We start from the raw sequence: 24,787 nt of genomic DNA on the forward strand, positions 1-24,787 counted from the left end.
GCATTTTGCCAAATTTCTGAAATTATTTACTTCAATAAAAGCATTTAACATACAATTAAAAACTCTCTTTTATCTGACACTGATTCCCCGAAAAAGAGACTTTTTAATAAAATGTATCTCAACAAATTACTTAAAAAATAAAACATACATTTTCCATTATGTTTGTTTACATTTTGATGCCTTATAATTTTTTTAAATTTAAAAATTATTTAAGAACTTTGAAATATAACTTTTAAAATTTTTAATAACGGTTCAAGTAACGGTTAATTTAAAATAAATTTAAGTCACAAAGAAATTAACTAAATTGAAATTGAGATCTTGAGATATAAAATATGATTTTTATGTGTGATTTAATTCATAAAAAAGCAACTCAATACGTACACCTATCAACTTTTTTTCGATGATAATTTTTCCAATAGTAAAAGTACAATTGAACTATAATAACTGTCGCCCCAATAATTTTTTTGTTTAGCCAGAATTTACATACACCAACACTATTTTCATGCATTGATATACATGTTTAATTTGTTAGATGTAGTTGTGATCTATCAACGGAGTTAACGGTTCCCAAATGATATTACACGGAACCTTAGGGTTCCGTGGTAGAGTGACAGGGCTTCCAAAAGTTAAGATTTTTTTTAACAAGTATTGATTTTCATAACCTGGTTTTAGATTTCAATATACGTAATTACTTACTTACTTTATTTACAAAAATTGGGCACCTGGGCCACTTAGCGGCCCCTATCCCATACATCTAGAAATTTACAGAAAATTTATAGTAATAACATTTTGAATTTAGCAGTCGATGTGGTAGCTAATAGAAAAACAAGCACTTTGCTTGAGTAAATATAACATTTGAATATCTGATTCATCGAATCTAAGTTGATATATATAAATATAAACATAATTTGACATATATATACATAAGTTGACATAAATAAATAATAACATAAATTGATACATATTTCACTAATTAAATTTCTATATTTTAACTAGCACATATTTAATTGTGACATACATTGAAGTTCATTCGAATACATTGTGGTAACCATAAAAAAAATTAAGCCGTTTGCTTGTGAAATAATAAAACAATGAAATTTAATATGACAAATTGACTTAACACTAGAAATATTGATTGTAGACTTAAATTAAAAATAAAGATAAAACATGATTTGATATGTACAGTAATTGATTTTTGAAAAATGAAAGGCATAATTGATGAATATAGATAAATCATACCTTGATACATGATGAAATAACATATTTGGAGAAAATGCAGTGAATATATTTTATCAGAGAAGTATTGCTCATTAAATACAATAGAATTTTCAAAAGAATTTAACATGCAAAGTTGATATATATGTATGCATAAATTGGTTATATTATCAGAAAATAATTCTTAATGTAATTTAATTTAACTTAAGTAAAAGTCTGATGTGAAAAGTTCAGTGAATTTAACTTGAGAGTCTTGAAAATAAAAGTAGAACTCACTGGGATTGAGATGTTTCCCCGATGATCCCCCGCAGAAGACGGAGCACTTCTTCATTTTTGAGCAATTCCTGTAATTCTTTGATTAATGACACTAATCGATGAGCAAGTTTAGGCGTCGAATATGATGTTGTTCGAGGGCTCCTTCTGCTGGGACGGGTCTCGCACCCAGTATAGTTGGCTGTGTGGCTTTTGTAACAATTACAGCATTTTGGAGGTGTAGTTCTGTCTTTGTTGCATTCATGTGACCTGTGGTTTTCAGCACATTTTACACACCTTGCAGGTGCATTGCAGTGGCTTTGTGTATGTCCATAATTTTGGCAGTTGTAACATTTTATAGGTCCTCGACCTCCTCGAAATCGTTCGATTTTGATCGGGATCCGCTGTATGTTGTTGACTTCGAATATTCTTTGGTGATTCGCCGTTGATGTTAGGATTATGAGAAAAAGTGGAAGGAGCCGACAGGCCTCTCCCATTCTTTTCTTAAACTGCACAATTTTAAAGGTTTCAATACTGCTTTTCTGTAATTCTGTATTGATGGCATCTGTATCAAAGTCCACAGGCAGGCCCCGGACCAAAACCTTAATATATCTGGCTTGCAGTGTTATTTCAGGTTTGCTGGGCGGATCCCGTACTTTGTCGGTATCCTCCTTAGGTTTTGTTATCGGCAAGATAGTGACGTCATCTGTTGAATTATGTTGGCTAGAAGAAGGACAGCTGTTTGCAGATATGAGTGTAGAATTATCTTCAATTGTTTTGATTGCATTTTGCTTTTTCTTCTTCTTTTTTCTTTTCTTTGCAGGTGGTTCTGTGCTATTGTTAATATTGATGTCCGTAATATACGTAATTAACTATCAAATATTTATTTTTATGAAATTATTTAATTAAAATGCTTGTGAATAAAAGAAATTCAAAACACTATTTTTTCGAATAACAGTTAATGAATAAATTACAAAAAGGATATAAAAAATTGCATTATTGTTTCGCATCGATAAAAATAACCAAACATTCAACCTCAAAGAAATACATTTATGTTTCTGTGATCAACATTCTCGATGTTTATTTTCGTTTTTATTTTAACAGAAACCATATTTCATATCATTCATTTTCAATTTATATACTAAAATCAAATTTACTCCGTTGGAAGTTAAGAAAATATCATTGTGGTATAGGATTTAAGTAATCATCCACGACGGCATATAGTTCCGATTTGTTTAGCTATCGAATTACATAATAATGCTTTCAAAGCAATATGATAGCTTTTAAAAGTTAAACTCGTCGGACAGAGATTTAATTCGTCCTGTTTTTTATAAGCAAAAAGAAGGCCGTGTTACGTTTAAAAGAGTTGGGGGTGTGAATATTTGGAGCATGGCATCCACTTAGTGTGTACTTAGATGACTCTCTATATAGGGATAATGGTTTTTTCTTACCTTGCAGCAGAGTATAACAACTAGACTAGAGGCGGCTCCATACCTAAGAATTCAGCTATTTAACATAGAACCCAATTTTTAGACAAATATTAAAAAAACTACTAATATTAGACTAATATTAGACTAATATTAATAATATTAGACTAATATTAATAATATTAGTCCAATATTAGACTAATATGAATAATATTGATAAAAAGATATGATAAAATAATTTCATTCATTCACTAGATATTTTTAAAATAATTAATAAAATTTAGATTTGTACATATTTTCAAAATTTCATTAATTGATATTTTTACAATTGTTAATATTGTTGTTGTTATAGTAGGCCATTAAGGCAAGGGGTGCGATTGTTCTTGTTTTCCAGTGGTATCATCTATGGCCAACAGTTTGAATTCTGTCACACCCATACGTCACACCCGTTTAAAGGGAGGACCCATTTATTCATTCTCAGATCGTAATTTTGACCTGAACCAGAGAACGATCAATCTCCAATTCAGTACCCTCAGAGGTATAATTTGTTATGGGAACATGACCCAACTGATTTAACCTGCACCAATCACCATTTACTACACGAGAAGTCTTCGGTCGGCTGGGTTCGAACTCCCATTCTTACGAACGTGAGTCCAGTGCCCTGCCAACCTGGCTATCCCGGCCACACAATTGCTAATAAAAAAATTTATAAATCTCGGGGTTTCAACAAAAGATGATCGATCATTTAGAATTCCACAGTCGAAACTAATCGGGGATCTTTGATCTAAGCAACATAAATTAAATTTTAAGCGCAACAACTAAAGGAAAAAGCATTAATTTTTCGATTACTTTTAATATGAAAATAAAATCTGACGAAAAATATTCATAAGTAGTCCGTTACGAACTTGTTGGCTTCACCCGTTATCCAGGCCGATTTCGAAATAATATTAATTATAGATATTAATAATATTAATTATAAACTAAGGAAAGTGATGACAAATTTTCAACAGGCTATTTTAAGGATTTTAATTTAACTTTAATTGCATCAATTATGATGGTCAATTTTAGAATTCACTGCGCCCATGTCCGTGAGTTCTTGGGTTCGAACCCCACCGGCCGAAGACTCCCCGTATAGTAAACGGTAACTGATGCTCGTTAAATCTGTTCAGTCGCAAAGTCCTCCACCTTCCTATAGCAAATCAATACCTCTGGGGGTACAGGATTGGAGAGCGATCATTCTCTGATTCAGGTCAAAATTACGATCTGTGCATGAATGAATGAATGTATGAATGTGTCCGCCCTATAAACGGGTGAGACGTATGGGTGTGGCGGAAGTCGAATTCTTGGCCATATATGGCGCCACTGGAAAACAAGGACAATCGCACCCCTCTGCCTAAAACAAACATACGAAGGTAAGCAATTTTAGCATTTTTTGTAATTTACAAATACATTTTGGTAGATAGGAGCTAGTAAATTATTTTTTCCAATCTTTCCCTATCGCCTTTTTAAATTTTCTCACTTGATGCCACCTTTTTATAAGAATCTCTGATATACAAATAAAAAATATTAATTTATACCAAATGAGTGCCATTCATATTTTTTTTTTCTTTTAATTTTTCGAAATATTATCATTTTTATATTCGGCATATTCGCACGTCCAATAAGGAAATTTCTAGAGCAGGTGAATTATTTAAAAATTTATTTTAAGTATATAAACTTTTAGAATGTTATTTCATATTTTAAAGCTTGCGCACATGTAAGTTATATATTTATATATTACTTAATTTTATAACCGGCGTTGCACAGCCTATCCAGTTTTGGGTTTACGATCTACAATGCTCAACTCCATAGCCTTGAAAGCAATCCATAATTAAACTCCATAGCCTTATGAAAGTCATCTGGAAGACAAGAAAACTGCTGTTGAGTTGAGACAAACTAGTCTTCGTTAAGGACTTTTTTTTATCGAATCAACCCTTCTTTGGGTTACATGAGTAGGAAAACACCGAAAACCACCCACGGTTAGCCAGACGGCCATGATCCATCTATCACTGACGATATTTTACGTTAGCACTCTGATCTGTACTCAAGTTCATACTATCACTAAAATTTAAATTATTCATTATTTATGTAAGATTTTTCATCCAAATTTGAGTAGTTCTCTTCATTACGTATTAATAGTTAAATGTCTATTGCTAGCAAACTATGTTAGCAAAACACGATAGACATATTGAAACTAATATACGTTTAATATTATTCTTCATTACATTTTTGATCTCAAATGATATTTTTATATAAAACTATAGATTAAAACGAATTTTCAAAACCTTGTTTATTTGAGTAAATTGTAAATTAATTAATTCCTGAGTTTATAAGTTTCGAAAATCATACAGGTGAATAAAATTTATATACAAAATGATACTCTTTCTTCAGCTGTAATACATATATTCATATGCGTCTCATATTTTTCAGGTGGAATTCGATGACGTCATAGCAGAGCCGGAGGGCACATACTCGCCAAGTTGCGTGTGGAGAAACGCCAAATACATTTTCTCTTGTTCTAAGAACTGCTGCTACCGAACCCTGTCCTTAGTGTGTGCTTTACCCATAGCTCTAATTGTCGGATGTAGTTTCGCATGCATAACATTTCAACACGTATGGTGCATAGCCCCAGCACTACGACAATTCAACATAAATTGTCACGCAGTTCGTATGTTTTTAAGGACAGCATTGGACGCATGTTTAGGACCCTGTTGTACAACGTTAGGTCTTGTACTGAGTAAAATTAGGATAAGCCAACATACAGATAATACACGACATGTATGACACCAACGTGCAGAATTGCTTTATACTAATATCTCAATGTATATTGGATTTGTTGAAACTCAGATTGAAAAAGATTATGACTCAGATTCGGAAGAAGGACATGTTGATGGATATAACGCCAAAAGTCATAAAACATGACGCACAATTTCTCCTCATTTATTGCTTGATTGTGAAAAAGTAAACTATTTCTTATTGAAATGTCATACTCATAATCATAATTTATTATTACTGTTATTTCACAAATGTTAAGTGCATATTATCTATTTTCAAATTATTAAGACTTGTTACCTATGTTTTGCTTAATGGTCTTCATAATTCTTTTTTATCATGGCATTCCTATGTGTTCTTACTAATTCTTGCTGTGCGATGGAAAGCAACATAACTTTCTTTTTCGCAACTGTTTTAGGTGTCATTATGTGTCAAAGTTGATTAATTCGTATAACAAGTATAAATATAATATTATAAAGGACATATTTCTATTGAAAAAGCAGAATAAATATGCCAAACAAGCCACCTACACACGTGACAAAGGAATCAACATTTAGTGACCTAAGTGATTTAAGCGCCAACTGAGAGAACAAATACGAGAGAGAGACAAAAATTTTGAGAAAAAGAGAGAAAAAATGACAAGAGGGAGAACAAATAAGGTTGACTAATTTAATGAATTCAATTAAAGAAAAAATTTTGAAACGAATATAATTATCTTGAGAAATTTAAAAATAATGTAAAAAAAAATCTAAAAGAAATTGTTTCTCGTCAGTTAAACTAAAACAATACCTACACAGTTAAAATATTTACTCGAAAATAAAAACTGTACTTAATTTTCTTGTTTTTTCTAATCAAATCAGCTCCCGTAACTCTGGGCGTTTTATTATTGATTCGTCTTCGTAAACTCTCTCTAACCTTATTATATAAATCATCAATAATTGTTATTCACTTCCTATAGTCATTTCTATGTAAATTTAATGCACATATGTTGTTTTATGTATTTATATACCTAAAAGTATCAATTTTGATTTTTATATGAAATCTGTAATAAAATATGTGATTAAATTTTAGTCATTTATTTGCAAACACATGTAGTTGGTTTTTAATATACTGCAAGGATATTTTGAATTCAAATCTGCTTTAAATATAATATATCTCATTTCTAGGTTATGAGCCAAAACCAAATTTCTGTTGTTTTATATTATGTTGGTGGCCAAATATAAAAAATGTGATTTTAATCAAATCGTTAATTTTGAATTAATTGACGATAATATCAAATTTAGTCCTGAGACTATATTTTTCCTTAGTATTATCAGAATACTTTACGCCCTTAAATTAATTTCTCAACAAATCAAGATGAACTGCATCACTCCGTACCGTAAAAGCCCTTGGGGGGGATGGTGCAAGAAATCGAGAGGCTCGTAATTTTTATCACTTCTCGATCATTTGCATAGATGCAAATATTGTACATAGTTTTCCCCTAATCCAGTTCATTTTCTGTATATATCAACTGATTTATTTAACTTTAACTTCATTATCTTACATATATAATTATTTTTATCTTAATTTACTTAACCTTTTAACGCACAGATTTTTTGAAAAAAACAGGCCAAAAAAAAAATTTTTTTTTAATGTAAAAAACACACTTTAGAACGTAGACTTTTCTTTTGGTGGACAATTTTGATACACTGCGCTTTTGTTCAATGGAAAAAGGCTATATTCAGAGATGCCAACTGCGCCGGACAAGCCAAAACAATTATTAAAAAAACGGTTAATAACTACAAAATAAATTTTGCAAATATTTGACTATTTTTGCTTGCTTTTTAAAAGGTATAGCATGACATAAGTACTCGTTCGTTCGTTGTAGTGGAACTGAGCGTCTGAGGCCTTACGGCCCTTTTCCTATTCATCCTGAAATTAAACTAAGAAACATACATGACAAAATTAAAATTTGGGGAGCAAATGGAGTTCTGTGACTTAAAAACTCGTCCTAGTCCTAGTGTTTAGATTTTATTGGGCACCTGGGACGCGAAGCGGCCCCTATCCCATTCATCTGGAATTTTTGAAAAGTTTTGGTTGAGCAATGAGGTAAGCAGGCAATGGAGTTGCTTTTATGAATGTTTCAAGCTCTTTGCTTGAATAACTAAAAAGGAATCAAAAATAAATTGAGCAGCTTGCTCTAAACTGTGTTTGTTTGATTTTGGAGTTGTTCAGAATTTTATCAGCATGAGTAAACGTTATTTTCAGAAAGGTTGATGAAATTATTTGTTTTGATAGTTATGATATGAGGCGTCGGAGGTNGGACCCTTTTCAAAAATGTCCCTTAAAAACAAAAAATTCATATACACAACATATATTCGACCGATCTTAACTTATGCATCCCCAGCCTGGTGCAACTTGAATAAAAAGCAAACAAAGAAATTAAATACTTTCCAAAATAAAATTCTAAGAAAAATGAGTGGAATGCCATACTTCATAAGAAATAGTGCCATCCATAGAGATTTCCACATTAAAACCTTAACTGAAACAATTGTTGATCTAAATTCCAAATTTTTAAAAAATGCGATGAAATGTAATGCAGCAAATTTTTATAAAATTTTTGAGGCAGATATGTTAATAGAGGACTCTAAAATCAGACCTATTGCATACTTTCTAACTAGTGATGCAATACTTTCGAAAAATTTTAATTAATTTTAAAAAATTTTAATGTTAAAAAAGGCTTTTAAAAGGGCCAATTTAGTTGTAACATTTACCGCTAAACTTTATTGGCGCTGATTGCATTATCTCAATATTATTTACTTGATATTTCTCCGCTAGCCATCACTGGCGCTAATTTTCAACTTCAAATGTAGGCGTGACTTTGGGCGCTGCAGTCGCGCACATCTAATATTAAACTAATATTACATTAGTTTCCTTCTTTTCTCGCTCTCTCCTTCTCTTTTATCACAGATACAACCAAGTCAGATCTCACTAGTGCCAGATGGAAGGGTAAAAGGCCCCTACGGGGCCTAAAGGCCCTGAGCAATCCCAAATGATGATGTATTATATCACGCTATACCTGTTAAAAAGAAAGCAAAAATAGTCAAATATTTGCAGCATTTACTTTGTAGTTATTTACCATTTTTTTAACTAATTAATTTGGCGTGTCCGGAACAGTTGGCATCTCTGGTTAAGGGATGCCCCAGCCCTCTTTATATTTAATTTCGATGAAGAAAGCAGACAGCAGTACTCCGTATCCTATGTTTAAACCGCTAAATTGGTAGACTTTTCCGGTAGATCTAATACATTACCCTTGCTTAAACTAGGAAAAATATTTTCTGCAACTACGGAGAATCCGTTGTAGTACCTGAGTAATTTATCACATTTTAAAATTTTTTGCATAAAGCGGAGCAGTTGAATTCCCTGCAACCTTAACCTCTTCGAAACGGGCAAGTCATAGTTATATGCATTCTCAGGATGGCGATAATCAAGGTAAAAAGAAGATAAAACTGGTAGCAAAATTATTTTAATAGCAGTTTATTTGCGGGCGGGGTAATGATAGTTTGCGTTATTTAATTCACCACTACTTAGTTCGTATTAAAAGTTGTATAGTTACACTCTTAACGCTCGTGGATTGGATGTGTTAGATTTAAAGTGAATGCAAAAATAAATCTGTTAAATTAGCTATGCCCAAACTTAAGCTACTGCTTTTTAATTTTTACCATCCTGATACTAATTCCTTACGAATACATTTATGACTCATCCCTCCCGGAAGGGTTAATCAAGGTGACGTAGGGATGCCAACCGCTTAGTTTTGGAAAAAAGATTTTTATAAAGTGATAGCAGATAAAAATTAAAATTTACTTAATCTCGTTAAATTCCGCCAATGCTTTAAAAAAAATAACTAAGAATTTATTCCAACAAAGTAGCATATTATTTGAATTATTTAAATATAGTGATGGGCAACTAAAGCTTGTATGAAATTTACGTTCCAAATAATCAACAGGAATATTTCGACCACTGGCATAACTATTTCCACAAAGCGGAGCAAGTTGGTATCCCTGTTGCCGTTCATTATTATTTTTTTACTTGTCTTGCTTTTGGATCTGGGACGCGAAGCGGCCTTATCCCATTCATCGTGCAGCATTTGTTGTTTGCTTCCGTTGACACTTCAGGCTCACTGGACATAAATGGAAATAATGACTAACATCTTCTGGGTCATTTTTCATTTATTTATGGAAACATCACAAATTAAAGGCACTATGATAGCTCATGAAGAACTGGAACTACTCCATAAAAGCACTCTGCAGCTTCCAAGATAATACGTGTCCCCTTTCTCTGCCGTTAATCTCCACAAATCAATATATAAAAATTGGTAAATCTATTCGAATTACTCAATTCGCATTAATGCGCAATTTCAGTAACACATAAATAATAAAAATAGAGAATAAACTTTTATCTCCTGAGCATGCTGAGAAGGAAAACGAACCTACTTCGAGCACCAACACAAATCGAATGTGAGCGCCCATCCGGGTGACCGGCCTAGCAAAGCTCACGGTGGCAGTTAAAAAAAAAAAACTAGGAGCAAGGTACAGTTACAAAAGTGACATCATAAATTTAGACGAATGCCGAAAGGTTAAAACTTGAGGGTATTGTGATAGCATCATCACGCACTCCAACATTTAACATTGTGCGAAATAATTTTTCGACTGGTAGTAAACTAAAATAAAATTTATTTGAATATAAAATTTAAAATTTTAATTGAATTTTCGATTGGACAAAAGAGAAGGACTATTTGTTCATCAGACTATTTATGCATATGTTTAAATTATTAATAATTTAGTTAAATGAATTTAATTCCAGTTTATAAAATCCTAATTTATTATGTTTGCTACCACTAGAAAAATTCTTTTCAAAAAACACAGAAATTCTATAGTAGGTGAAATGTGTATCGCTCTTTCAGTACTAAATTGTATGAATAAAAAGAAAGAATACTATCTGATTTCTAATAGAACGGAGCATTGTAAGCCGTTGTGGAACATTTGTTTTATGATACTGCAAGCGAGTGACACAGACTTCCACTTCAAGTGCTCCACCCAAATTGCAATGTATAGGGCACGAAAACGCAATCGCGTGAGTTCTTATTCTTTTCCTAAGAATGAAAAAAATAAAAAACTGAATGCAACAAAACTGCTATCGCCGCCGTTTTTCGGAACAAGAACAAATGTTTTGTTTCTCGATGAAACATTGGAAAATGCGTCATTTAGACAGAAATAGAACAAGAGGAAATGAAAGAATATTCACGTGCACTGCAACTGGAACTATACACGTCCTAATTTTAACCAATTTGCTGTTTATAAGCCTTTCATTTGAAGCATTTTGACGAATTTTAGTTCAGATTTATTCCATACGAAAGTTACATCGATTTTAGTTTGTCTAATTAAGAGCAATAATTTATTTCAATGTTACATGGCAAAAAGCCAGAAAATAACTACAAAATTAATCGAAATTCTTGCAAAAATTAAACTTTGTAAAACAGTTTTATCTTGAATAAGTTTTGTTTCAAGACATTTCTTTTAGATCCAGATAAAGAATTGACTTAAAAAAAAGGTTAAAAATAATTCAGCTTTATTGTAAATTGTTACTCCGTGATCGCTGCTTCATAGAACTGACAACCTACATTCGCCACCGCGTCATAAAAGTTGCGTGCTCATGCTCAGGGCACTTATGTAAATCATTATATGCACAAATTAACTTCGATTATAAAATACGCTATTGAAACTTATCGTATTTACAAATTTATAAATTTGATTTCTTATGTGACAATTAAAACATAAGGATAATCGATTTTATTCTTTAGTTGTGCAGATTTAAAAAAGTGATCTAAATATGTATGTTTTTTTCATATGTATATAAAAGTAGTTGTACGTAATAGTTCATACCAAATGCATATTTCGTTCTTTTGCCTAACGTTTTATCTTTAAAATAAGTATTACATGACATCACATTCAAATAAAAAAACTGTTATATTATTAATGTTATGGTAAACAGAACTATCTTGATTCTGCGAAATAAATCTAAATGAAGCACTTGTACGACCATTTTCTTGGAATCATCCGATTTACTTGAAATAGTATCATTTGTGTTGATTATTAATAAATTTTTATCGTTTTCTTGATAAGTATTTTATAATTTTGAATGATTAATTTCAACTAGAATTCAGCAATTCTGTTTTTAAATTACCTAATGAAATTCATATCGAGATCTTACAATTATAAAATTGTATTGTGTGGCATGTCATCTTAAAGTAGTGAAAGGATAATCTAGGTAAAAATTTTCAAGCGAAGAGCATTTCATTTTAGAATTCTCCAGATTTATAAACCAGGTAAGTGTTATGAATTTTATAATAAAAAATTTACTTGTAAAGAATTTTTTTTTCCTAATTTGATGACAGTTCTCTTCATACTTCATGATTAAGAACTTTAAGACTAAAATAACAAATATGAAAACTTTTTATTTCGATATGAGGAATTTTTAGAATCGTTTTTTTTTTATCGTAAGCATTCTTTATTTTGCGTTGTTTGGTTTATAAATAATGATTTTTTATTGAAACTATTTTTTTGATAAAAATTGTTGTCAAAAAAATATTTTTTCAAAATTAAATGATATAACAATATGTGCTTTTATGTACTTTTTGCATATTTTAATGTTTGAAGTAATATGATTCAGAAAATTATAGAAATATAAAATTAAATTCAAAAGATTTAAATTTAATGTTGAAATTAAATTTAATAGATTTAAATTTAAAGTTAAAATTAAATTTAATAGAGAGATTTCACAGGCATCAGGTTTTAACTCTAATCAGAAGATAATATTCATATTTCTTTTCTGTTTATTTACAAATATTTTTCCGGTGTATATTTTATCTATCTTCTCTAAAAAAAAACTCTTTCTTTTTGCAATCGCTTGGATAAGAAAGAGCATCAAAATTTTTCTTTTTTAAATTTAATAAACCACAATAAGGAAGGGACGTTACCATGCTACACTGAAGAAATCTCCAGTGCAGCAGAATGATCGTATCGTGTTATTCTACTAGCAGTCATTTGTCTCAAATAACAAGGCCCCCTATAGGTTGTTGCGTTTACGAATTAAAAGTAATTTTAAAAAAACGATAATCTCCTCAACCTAACCAGTAGTTGCGCTTTCTGCCGTTGCATGGTGCTGCAACTGTTTGAGAGAGTGCTGCCATTTGGCCACGCATTGAAAGAAATACGCGTGACTTTTTTACATGCTTTAACATTAAAGTAATCACTGTTTATGTATTTCTCTGGGAATCAACCTAATACCTGCAGATGGTGCACTTAGTCCATTTATTAAACCCTATTTATTATCTTGTTTAAGGGATTTAGTATTACCTCCCGTTTATATAGTTATTTTAAACTTCACAGAGAAATCATTTATTAGAGTTAAATACTCTTTAGATGAATTATCCTCTTCCTTGCAACTCAGTTGACATTAAATGATTAACAATACCATCTACTCGTACTTTTTCAAACTCCCAAGAGTTGTACATTTTCATAATCAAATCAGTTAATCTAGTTCACTTTCTAACCTATTAGTCCGCAATTAACTCACACTCGTTTATACATCCGGGAACGATTAACAGATCGCCAATTGATATTTCTGGCGCAGTTTTTCTGGAGTTTATTCACCCAAATAAGCGGGCGTGAGCATTATCGCCATATTTATAGACAAGCCATTCGTTCTTTTTTTTTTCCTTATTTGTAAAATAAGAAAGTGGGGTGAACGATTGCGTGCTGCCTATTCTTTACTACTAGTAAGATCTCACTTACTGTGCCGTCCGCCGCCGCGGTCATTGGTCACGCGATACTGCCGAATAAGTTTTTTTTGTTCTATTGATTCTTTCTAAGGAATCTAAAAGCGCTTGATTTGCTAGCCATGAAGACGCTTCGAAAGGGTTTGGGGTTTGGCACGCAATATTTGACTTAAACTGCCAAAAGAGAGAGAGAGACCAATTTGTAATAACAAGAAAAGACTCATTTTGTCAAGAATGTCTCTCAAAAGTAACGACGTATCTTTGGTTAATAAGACATGGAAATGTGTGTTTTGCCAATTAGCGCCAACTGGATATCAAATGGTGGTGACAAACTTGCTACCCACTAGTCATAGACGTACGAGACAATATTTGGCGACCGACAAGACTTTTCAAAATTATAATATTTGTGTGACGTTTTAATCCATTGACGCCCAATTTTTTACTTAACTATGATGCGAAAAGTTAAAAGTGCTAATATGAAAAGAGATTCAGAACATTCAGTTATTTAAGTATTTAGTGTATTAAGCATTTAGTATATTCAGTATTAAGTTAAATATCTATTAAGTATTTAGATATTTTCTAGCAATATCTAAGCAGCAGATCTAGCAAGGCAGAGCAGAGTTTGGCATTTCAGACGCAAATTTCATACAATCTACAATTTCAAATTCACATACAAAATGGCGTACGTGCAAGTGACGCAGAGTGAGTATCTCGATTGGTTGTTGAAACGTGTTATTTGTTTACGTTAGCAACTGTGCTTTCCATTCTATTTCGAGTAAGCCAAACCCGTCAATTATCAATACGTTTAAGTGACTCATTCTATATTCTTTCACTAAGATTTCAATTCCTTCACGATATATTTTTTACTTAACACAAAGACGGGCACGAATCCGTATAGAACAGTGGTTTTCAACTGGTGGCCCGGGAGCCGCATCCGGCCCACGAAGCTTTTTTTGTGGCCCGTGAACTAAAATATATTAGTTGTCACTTTTTTGCCGACAATTTTAGTAAAAAATCTGCATGGGTTTAAAATACTTTTCTCGTTTATAAAAATCTAATTTCGTCTTTTCTGTGAAATTTAACATATCAGCAGGGCAAAAAAATTTATTTTTCTGGTTTTGCACCCAAGAAAATATTTATTCAAATACTCTAGTGTCAAATACTCTAGTAGTCTAGAGAGACTCTTAGTGTTTACCAACCCCCGAAATTGCTTTTGAAGTTTCTTTCGGATTGCTTCACAATTCGATCTCGCTTCGCTTGCTCTTTGGAATTTTTATATTTTAGTCCAGCTTTGTATGCATGGTGATACCCTTTTAAAAAAAAAGTCCAAAAAATAATAAACTTATGCATCCCGTGAACAATTCGTAACTATTACATCCATCTTGCACTGACCACAGAGCTGACGTAAAATATCCTCCGTAGTAGAAGGATCATGAGTTAGAAGTCTCTTATCTTGCCGTCAGGCTGACCCTGGGATGTTTTCGTGGTTTTCTTCTTCATATAACGCAAGTGCGGGTTAGTTCCATAGAAAAGTCCTCCACGAAGGAAAATTTCTCCCAATACTTGATCCAGGAGTTCCCTTGTCTTTCGAAACGGGTTTAAAGTTACAAGGCTACGGAGTTGAACATTGGAAGTCGTAAACCCTTAATTGGGTTGTCGGTTCAACGTCGGTTCAATAAAATATATGTTCAAGTTTCAACTCGAGAGGTGCCTTAGGAAGTAGTAGAGCACGTAATGGAGTATTGGAATGAGTTTTTTTGTCTTATTTCACGAAAGAGATGGGGAAAAAATTAGTACTTTTGCTGCTTAGTATGCTGAAATGTTTCGAACTCATATTAACGGTGGTTTATGTGATTTAATGTCTGCCGGAAAAATTTTAAAGTATATATTACTAAAATTCAATGCATGGAAAACTTCTTACATCTCTTAAAAATAGTTGCAAATTCAAATCAAAGTACTTCCGTTGCTGGCAAAGGCGCAGTCAACAGCTAGTTTTTATAAAAAGCTTTATCTGGAACTAATTGACTCGTCTCATTTTGAATGCAGGTTGTAAGAATTGAGAAATTACCTAAATGAACATTGAGTGATACGGTTTTCAAAATAATAGGATATAAACGTATTATTTCCATACATTAAATGGATATTGTTACTTTATTACCTTATTTAGGGATGGATATAGGCGAATCTTTACATCAACTTGTATTTAAATATTTATTTATTCAACGTAAATGTTTTGTATTGCCTTTTTGGTGGAAATCGGGCATGGAATATTTATTTGGCACAGATGTAATAATCAATGAGCATTTGCATCAATTCTACTTTTATTTATTTAACCAATATCATGCTGGATATTGATGTTAGCTCTGTATGTGGAGTGACTCTCTTTCTTTTCTTTTTCTTTATTTAAACAAAACTGGGTGCCTAGGCCGCGCAGCGTCCCCTACCACATTCATCATGAAAATTATATACAGAGAATAAAACATTTTGAATTATGTAACAATGTGGTAACATAATAATAAAGTAACCATGATTAGAAGTATGTACATAGAGTGACTCTCCACTTACCAGGGCTGAAATATATCAAGACAGAAAAGAGTATAAACTGGTAACAAATAAACTTCCTTTTTAACTTTTTTTCGGGAATAATAAAATATGCATAACTACCGAATTTCTTTAACAGATACAATCGATACATTGAATTGCTTCTTCTTCGTGTAAAAGTAATAGCAGTGAATTGTTTATTGTTAAAAATAAATTTAATTCTTCCGAAAATTATCTACTACTGAAATAGTTCTACAACTAGCGTTTTCTCTTTTCCGTCTCGCTTTCAGGCCTGCCACCAACCGATTCATCTGTACTTTGTGGACATGTACTATTAAGTCATGTAAATTAATAATCTTATGCTGATTAACCTATACAATCAGGACTAAAAGCCTAATGAACCAAAACAGAAAAAAGCAAAAAACTGGTACGAAAGGCATTTTCTTTCTATAAAAATTTAATTTCTGTAACTACTGAGATTCGTTTTGCAATTATATTATACACTGAAGAGCCAAAGAAACTGGTATACCTGCCTAATATCGTGTAGGGTACCCGCGAGTACGCAGAAGCGCCGCAACACGACGTGGCATGGATTCGATCAATGTGTGAAGTAGTGCTGGAGATAATTAAAAAGNTTTGTGAATATAATTTAGCATGTGTGTATCAGAATTTTTTTCGAAGAAATTCTCCGCTTTAACTTTTTGAAACCACTCGTTTTGGTCAAAAATATTTACACACACATTTGCAAATTTCAATTTTAAAATGTAAATATCTATTCTCTGATGGTTGCAGCAGACAAACCTCAATTTTCTCATAAAACATTTTATGTGCTACTATGTAGAAGATATCCCCACCCCCTCTTACTCCCACTTATGGACAGCCCTGCAGGATTCATGGTGTCAATTATCTCCAGCACTACTTCACACATTGATCGAATCCATGCCACGTCGTGTTGCGACACTTCTGCGTGCTCGCGGGTACCCTACACGATATTAGGCAGGTATACCAGTTTTTTGGCACTTCAGTGTATATATGAAACTGCTTTTTTCCCGAGAAAAAGTAGATATTGTTGAATAGATTAAAGAAGAGAATAGAATTACTGCTCTCGAAAACTAGTTGAAACTGAAATGGTTTTACAACCAGTTTTTCTTCTTTTCCGCCTAGCTTTTAGCCATGAACATTATTGGTACAGTTTTTTTACACCTTTAACGTGATTAATATTCTTTGTAGTGGTAGAGATAAAACAATTGATTTTACAGTTTTAAACAGACATTTCTTAATCATGCTTAATACTCATACAGAATTTTGTTGGAGTTTTTATGTGTTTATTTAAGCTACATGCATTGATGGTCCAAAACATTATAATTTAATTTTGTTGTAGATAATTTAATCATTAATATATCATTGCAAGAACATTTGCATTAGCTGTTCTCACATTCCTCAATTAATTCCAGCTCTTAACTTGAATGCATTGAGATTATAAAATTTAAATTTATATAAAAGCTCTTAACTAAAGGTAAAGTTGGTAGCTATAGTAGCAAAAAATTATTTTATTAAATAATTACTGCAAATATTGTTAGTTTTAATCATCTGAATGGAAGCTTTGCATTCCACTTTTGAGGAAACAAATTTTTAGTTTGAAAAGAATGTTCAATCATCTTACAGTTTTACAGTGAGACAGTGGCTAAAGCACAGAAAACTGTCAATGTGAATTTCCAGTATAACTTGAACCCCACCCATATATATGAGTACTAGCTTGTCTGGGAAGTAAAGGCGGCCTGCGCGCAATGTTGACAACATAGCCACAATTATGCAGTTGATCATGAAATTGTGGAACCTTAACCTACGTGACCCCCTTGATCTTAAACGGATAGTCGTGGGAATGCTTTTGCTTTACTCTTTTCTAAATAATTTAATAAAATGCTCTGAAAAACAGGCACAAATGCTTCGTAGTCATAGTCATATCATTGCATAAGACTTTTAGTCCCCGAAACGGCCTTTTACCTTCCCGGATTGATGGAGAAATCATGTAGTATTTTTCAGCATGAGTTTTGAGAAAAAAGTATAAAATAAAAGAAAAATAAAAAAAAATTATTGCAATCGTGAGATAGAATAATGATAAACTATTTGCCACAATTGCAGCGCGATTCGCTGCGTTCGTGCCAATAAGGAGATAGTTAATAAGTAAGAGGACAGACTGCAGCGCCAATCGCGTGCACTATTATAAATATAAGTACCAATTAAATTAGTGTAGATTTATTTAAGTTTTTCCGATAAAATAGCATCTCTAGTAAAAAAGTGAGCAAGGAGTCAGATTTTAGAATCTTCAATTAGCATTTCTGCTTTAAAAAATATTGTTATAATTTGCAACAGAGCAATTTTGGGCTTTTTCATAAAATTGTATATTAAGTGACATTTATGTTTCAGTGAGGGTCTTTAATTTAAAATTTCTATGTATTTCTTTATGTCGAATGTACAAACGCCTTTTTGCCTAACGTTCTATTCAAATATAGCTGCATTTGTCAAAAAAGAAAAAAGTGGCAGGACAAGTATCGATTTGAGTATTATTTTTCAGAAACCAGAAAATTATGTGTGACAAAATATATCAGTAATATAAATATTTGGAATTAGATCTGATGATAAATCTAGAGATGCAAACTTGCTGCGGACAGCTGATAAATGTTTTCGAGTGGTAGTCTTTGAGTGTAAGATTCTTGATTTACTTAATAGATCATGAGTTCGATTCCCGCCACCCGAAGAATCCCTGTGTAGTCTGGACACGTTAAATCTGTTGGGTCAAAGTCCTCCATGTTCCTGTAACAAATCATACCTCTGGGGGAATTAAATTGGATATTGATCGTTCTGTGGTTATGGTCAAAATTATGATCTGTGAATGAATAAATAGATGTATGAATGGATCCTCCTATAAACGGGAGTGTGGCTGAAATCGTATCCTTAATCATAGATGGCGCCACTGAAAAACAAGAAATTCCCCAACTGTCTTACATACGCTTGGTTTCAGCAGGTTTTCTGGATTGGAAAGTGACAACTAAATTCGATGTATGGGGCTTTTACTCATCACTACTTCAAATTATATATTTATGTGATACGCAAATTTGCTACAGCTTACTCATGTTAAGTTTTTTTAAAATTTGTTAAAATTATTCAAAAATCTGCAAATTTTAGTTTGTACATCTCTACCGTTTTTTAAGATATTTTGTCAAATACGAAGCAGTTGGCATCTCTGTAGATCATAACACTTTCTTTAAATTAAAGTGGTAGGAAATTGAAAGAAATACTTATTCCCTTGGGAGCAAAGCAATGGAACCTAATTATTTTTTCTTAGTTGCCAAAAGCTAGCTAGGCCTAAAATCAGCTAGGCCTAATTTTCATAGCAAAAAGAAAATTTAGAGTTCATTCTAGATCTTAAAAAAAGGAAAGATGCAAAAAACTGAAAAGACACTATATCTCTCAAAGAGCTGTAGTGGCTCAAGGGATAGAGCGTCCGTTTTCCAATAAGGTTAACCGGGTTCCAATCCCAGCAATGGTTGGTCGATATGAATTCCGCACCAGGCTTGCAACGACCACAGTTCTGATGGAAAAAATATCCTCAGTGGGTCATGGGTTAGAGTCCCTTTGCCTCTAGGCTAACAGTGGGAGGTCTTCGTGGTTTTTCTCACCACCGTAAATGTGGGTCAGTTTCATAAAAAAAAAACTCCGCAATGACAAATTTCTCCCAATACTTGATCCAGGAGTTGCCTTGTCTTTTGGATTGAGTTCAAAAGTAAAAGACTTCGGAGTTGAACATAAGTAGTCGTTATCTCTAACTTGGGTCGGTTATTTGACGACGGTTATAAAATAAAATAAGTTCTTCAAAAAAGCGGCACTCTTCACAAAAAAGGGCATTGCATTTCATAAACATTTGCATAGCTTTTCAGAAACTCAAAATATACAAAGTTCTTAAATCTGTCCAAAAAAAATCCTTTTTTCCCCCCAAGTGAAATATAATTTTTAAAAATAACTACACAGTTAAATTTGCGCATAAATCGGTTTTAAAATTAGCGTAAGTCACGAATTTTAAAGTATTGTGAGCCGTAGCAATTCATTAAAATTATCGGAATTTTAAAAACGATATCGAAATGGTTTAAAAATCGAAAAGTAACTGTAATAACTGCCGGAAAAAGCCTTCAAAAATTTATGTGCATTTACGAAGGAATCATCCTGAATTGGGCAAGTAAAAAAGTGTTTAGTAGAATGCAAATTCACTAGCCGTAACATCGTATTAAAAATATATCGGAATTGAAATTTAAAAAAAAAAAGAAATTTAAATAGACGAGAAACAACAAATAACTGCGGAAAAAAACGAGCCTTAAACGATGTGGATTTAAGATAAATGACGCGGTAACGTCATAAGCTGAAATCGAAAGCTCGGAACGGTAAGAGTTCATTTTAATATAGTATTTTTAATATAGCCTTTATAGTATCTCTCTAACCATGCCCATACCACCTAATGACATATGCAAATAGATATATTTCAAGAAAAAAGAAAAACAATTTTTAAATACTTTATTCAATTTACAAAAGTGCCAAAAAAGAGTATAAAATCCAGTGTGATTATTGCAAGTGCAGTTAAAATATAAATTTTAAAAAGTATGTCCACATTCATAGTCCATTTTTCAAAATCATGTCTTTAAGGGTGGATCCTGTAAAATAAAAACAAAAACTAATATTAAAATTATATTAAATATTGTAGCATGCACCAGAGAACATTAAGTGGGTGGAAAACCCTTTTTGTTCTTTTCTTCCTTGAACGAAAGAGGAAATGGAGAAAAAAATTCCCTTACGTGCGTCTTAAATAATAAAAATTTAAAAAGATAAAAATTTAAAAGATTTGCTAATAAAAATTTAAAAAGACTTAATTATCAATATTTCTCAAACTTATGACATTTTTATATTAGATTATTTTTAACTTTAATTTTTACCTATGTTTTACTCATAATTGTAAAATTCAAAAATGGAAACGAGATTTTTTTTATCAAAAAAAAACCTAAAAATTCTGGAACAAGAGAAGAAAATTTGACTGAAATAAAATTCAGAAAACTCATTTCGTTTTAATGAGAAAAACGTTTTTTTAAAAAAAGGTATTTAAATCATTATACTTCACTGATACCGGAAGGAGCTGTCGCTATCAGAAGAATAACCGAAATCTTCATCATCCGCATCATCATATCCACCTCCTCCATCCCTTCTTGAATAATGCCTGTCAACATACACAGAACAATTGTTATTTATCATGCCAGTAAAATGTGATATGCATCTATACACTTTATTTGACAAAGTCTTTATGAGTATTAACACGATGAATGCCACGCTAATTTTACATGGCTTGCCCGTCTGGACAAACGGTAAATAACTACAAACTAAATTTGCAATTACTAGACAGATTTTGCTACTTTTTTAAAAGGTTTAGCATGACATATCGGAAAAAGGGGGTAAACTATATAAGCCTATAAATTGCTTAGAAGTAATGGTGGATAAAAATCTACGAAATTGAAATCTACAAAATATGCCAGAATAAAATCCTCAGGAAAATAACAAAAGCGAGACGGTTCATCCGAAATAAAAACATACATCGTGACCTCAACATAGATTTTTTAAATCATCATATTGCAAAGCTAAATTTCAGATTTTTTGAAAAGACCATAAATAGCGACACCACAGGATTCAATGAAATTGAAAACTTAAGAGAAGACATAAACCTCAGGCCGATGGCTGCTCATTTTTGTAGTGACGTAATTTTAACTAGAATACAAATATTTAATTTCCTTTTACACCAATTGCATTCCAATTACCAGAAAGAACCATCTTAAAGATCACAATTCAAGGCGAATGGGAAAAAGGCCGATAACGGCCCCAGGCGTTTAGATATATTTTGATGATGATGATGATGATTGTTCTATATTGCATTAATTTCTTCTAACCATTTTAGTAACGACAATAATATATAAAAATTAAAATCATTAAAAAATTATTCAAATTATGTGTTTCTAATAATCTTGGCTTCGCCGTTCACCTGTGACCCCTATGGCACTCAACGTGTTAAATATAATCCTAATGTTTCGTTGTATCAGCTAGCTCTTCATCAGGATGAAATCAGAAATGAACTAAAATGGAGACAAGCCTTTTCGATGCATCTTTTCTAAGAAACTATGTCTCCTAATGATATAACTTTGAAATTTTTGGGGTATATTTGAGAACGTATCTGTTGTAGGCAGCGATAATGTTTTAACGTAAACAAGAATAATTTTTGTTAATAAATTTTTTAAACATTTTCTGCCAAAGATATGTATTAACAGTTATCGCAATGTAAACATGTACATATAAATATTCTGCGGGAAAAAAACGGAAGCAACATCTTGTTTAAATGCTGAATAAACGTACATCGAAAAAAATCAGTTTTAGCATTATTGATATGTGCCCTGCCGACTACCCTTAACCCGTAAAAGGACTAAAGCTCCCAGGAATCTTCTTCAAAATAAAGACTAACAAAATAATTTCATTTCTACAGAATATTTGTGTCAACCAAAAAATATTATATCTTAATGCTTTAATGTGAATGTTTTGAACTAGGCATTTACCTTACGCAGGGGTCTATCCTGGCCGAATTTACTACCGTTTAGCGGTACCTTCACAAATTCAACTTTAGAAAAAACGGTAGTTTCACAAAATACTTTTTCTTAAAATTTTATTTTCGTATCCCTAAAGAAACGATAAATCCATATTTTTACGATATTTTTGTGCTGATTTCTTAATGTAATTTTGAATTTTTCACAAATTATGTCTAAATTTTCACAAAATAGGTACCTCTCAGAAGAACCTAGACAGACCCCTGCCTTACGGCACCTGCCTATTCATCTAAAATTGAATGCCATGTGACCATGAAAAAATAAATCGGTGAAATAACAATAAATACCTGAGATATATACTAAAATTACAAAAGACAATGAGCAACTATTTACAATCGAAAATATCTGGGTCGACAAACCAAGTTAAGCTCGTCCTCCCTCTGGCTCGCCACCTCCCGATTGGACTTCATTGGTGCACAGAGGGATGACTTGTCAAAGCAGATTGAAATTAAAAATAAAGACGTAGTAGAGCAATGAATGTGTATGTCACGGCGAAGGACCGAAATCGGTGGTTGTTGACTCTCACCGGTACAACAAACACCAAATACGTCGGTGAAAGATCGAATATTTCATTACATTCGGTCCCTCACCGGTGTCTGTCGACAATCACAGATATGCTTCGGTGAATGTCCGAAATATTTATTACATTCGATTTGATATGAATTTATTCGTGGATACAATTACATTTATTCGATATTTTAACCCTACACTGATGTTTTTTTAAGGTCAAGTGCCATTGCCCGGTATATATTTACCCGATAATCCAAACACTGATGTTTCTTCTAATCTATCCGTCTGTAAGTATTAAAATATAGAATAAATATAAATATATCAAATAAATATAATAATATTAACGAATAAATTAATATAAAATTGGATATAACAAATATTTCGGACAATCACCGAAGTGACTATGTGATTGTTGACATTCACCGGTGAGAGTCAGAAATAAGGGTATTTAGCAAATATTTCGGACATACACCAAACGACTACGTGAATGTTGACATTCACCGGTGAATGTCAGCATTCTCCAGATTTCGGTGTCTCACCTTAACATGTACACTATTTAAAAATACCTCGAAAGAGTGCCGTCGGATTGCAGAAAGCTAGTAGCAGGACTTAATCTAATGTTGCTGATAAACATATTCTATATTGAAAATGCTATTAAAATTTGCATTATCGCAGTCCATGGCTTTGCTATAAAATTTGGCCTCCCATTCTTTTAATGTTACCTGTTAATTGTTTAAGTCCTTGCGTAGCTCCTCATTTCTTATGCACCAGAGTGCTCTTGTCATCTTTCTGAGAAATTTGTTTTCACAAATTTGTAATTATTTAATGAAAGTTTTGTGGGCTGTACACACACAATTGAGCCATATGTAATAATAGGTTATAAACACATCAGACAGATGAGTCTATTGTTGAAAAGGGAAAGATTTGAGTAATAGTTGACAAAATGCTTTATCGCGAAGAATGCACTATTAGATTTTATCGCAGTACTGTATACACGTTCTCTCCAAGTGAGTTTATCATTGATAATCACCTCTAAATATTTTGTTTTATTTACTTCTGGGAACAATCGTCTAGAATAACTTAGCTTGAATAACTTCCGTGATCGGAATGCTGGTCTTATGTCTTCCAATAATTAATAATTGCGATTTTTCAGCATTATTCTTAATTTTCCATTTACTACACCATTTTTAATGACTCGACAGTTTTTCAAAAAATTTATATATATATATATATATATATATAAATTTTTTGATTCGATCTATTAGCGAGTAAATATTACTGATGCTATCTTTAAAACATTTGAAAAAACTAAATCATCTATAGTTGATTTAAAACAATTACTCCGGTACAACCAATGAGAAAATGCCAATTTTTTAATGTCTCACAATATAAAATAAAATTTAAAAAAATCGAAAATCGAACTTCGTCATTTGTTTGCATTTAGCTTCATGTTGAATATCGTATTTTTAGAGTCTACGATTTATCCCCACAATACGGTATACAAACAGACTCACACACGCAAATTCTTT

At 32.1% G+C, this 24,787-nt stretch overlaps 2 protein-coding genes across 5 annotated transcripts in view; one reads left to right on the forward strand and one right to left on the reverse strand.

Moving 5' to 3' along the window:
* LOC107438457 (caveolin-3-like) overlaps positions 1-6,765 on the forward strand; it is a 49,066-nt gene extending 42,301 nt beyond the window's left edge. Inside the window, exon 3 of the mRNA XM_016050760.3 lies at positions 5,364-6,765. Coding sequence (XP_015906246.1) covers positions 5,364-5,717 — 354 coding nt within the window. The 3' untranslated portion in view covers positions 5,718-6,765. The remainder of the gene's footprint in view (positions 1-5,363) is intronic.
* Positions 6,766-20,613: 13,848 nt separating this feature from the next.
* Positions 20,614-24,787, reverse strand: part of LOC107438488 (uncharacterized) — a 26,464-nt gene continuing 22,290 nt past the window's right edge. For 3 of the 4 annotated variants that reach the window (XM_071177263.1, XM_043054206.2, XM_043054210.2), the window contains exons 8-9: positions 21,233-21,322; positions 20,614-20,765 (exon numbers count right to left, since the gene is read on the reverse strand). In XM_071177263.1, coding sequence (XP_071033364.1) covers positions 20,753-20,765; positions 21,233-21,322 — 103 coding nt within the window. In that variant the 3' untranslated portion in view covers positions 20,614-20,752. Of the gene's footprint in view, positions 20,766-21,221; positions 21,323-24,787 lie in introns of all 4 variants that reach the window. The other variant, XM_043054208.2, reaches the window with a different exon arrangement.

This window comes from Parasteatoda tepidariorum, chromosome 2, assembly GCF_043381705.1.
Source record: "Parasteatoda tepidariorum isolate YZ-2023 chromosome 2, CAS_Ptep_4.0, whole genome shotgun sequence".
Lineage (NCBI taxonomy): Eukaryota > Metazoa > Arthropoda > Arachnida > Araneae > Theridiidae > Parasteatoda > Parasteatoda tepidariorum.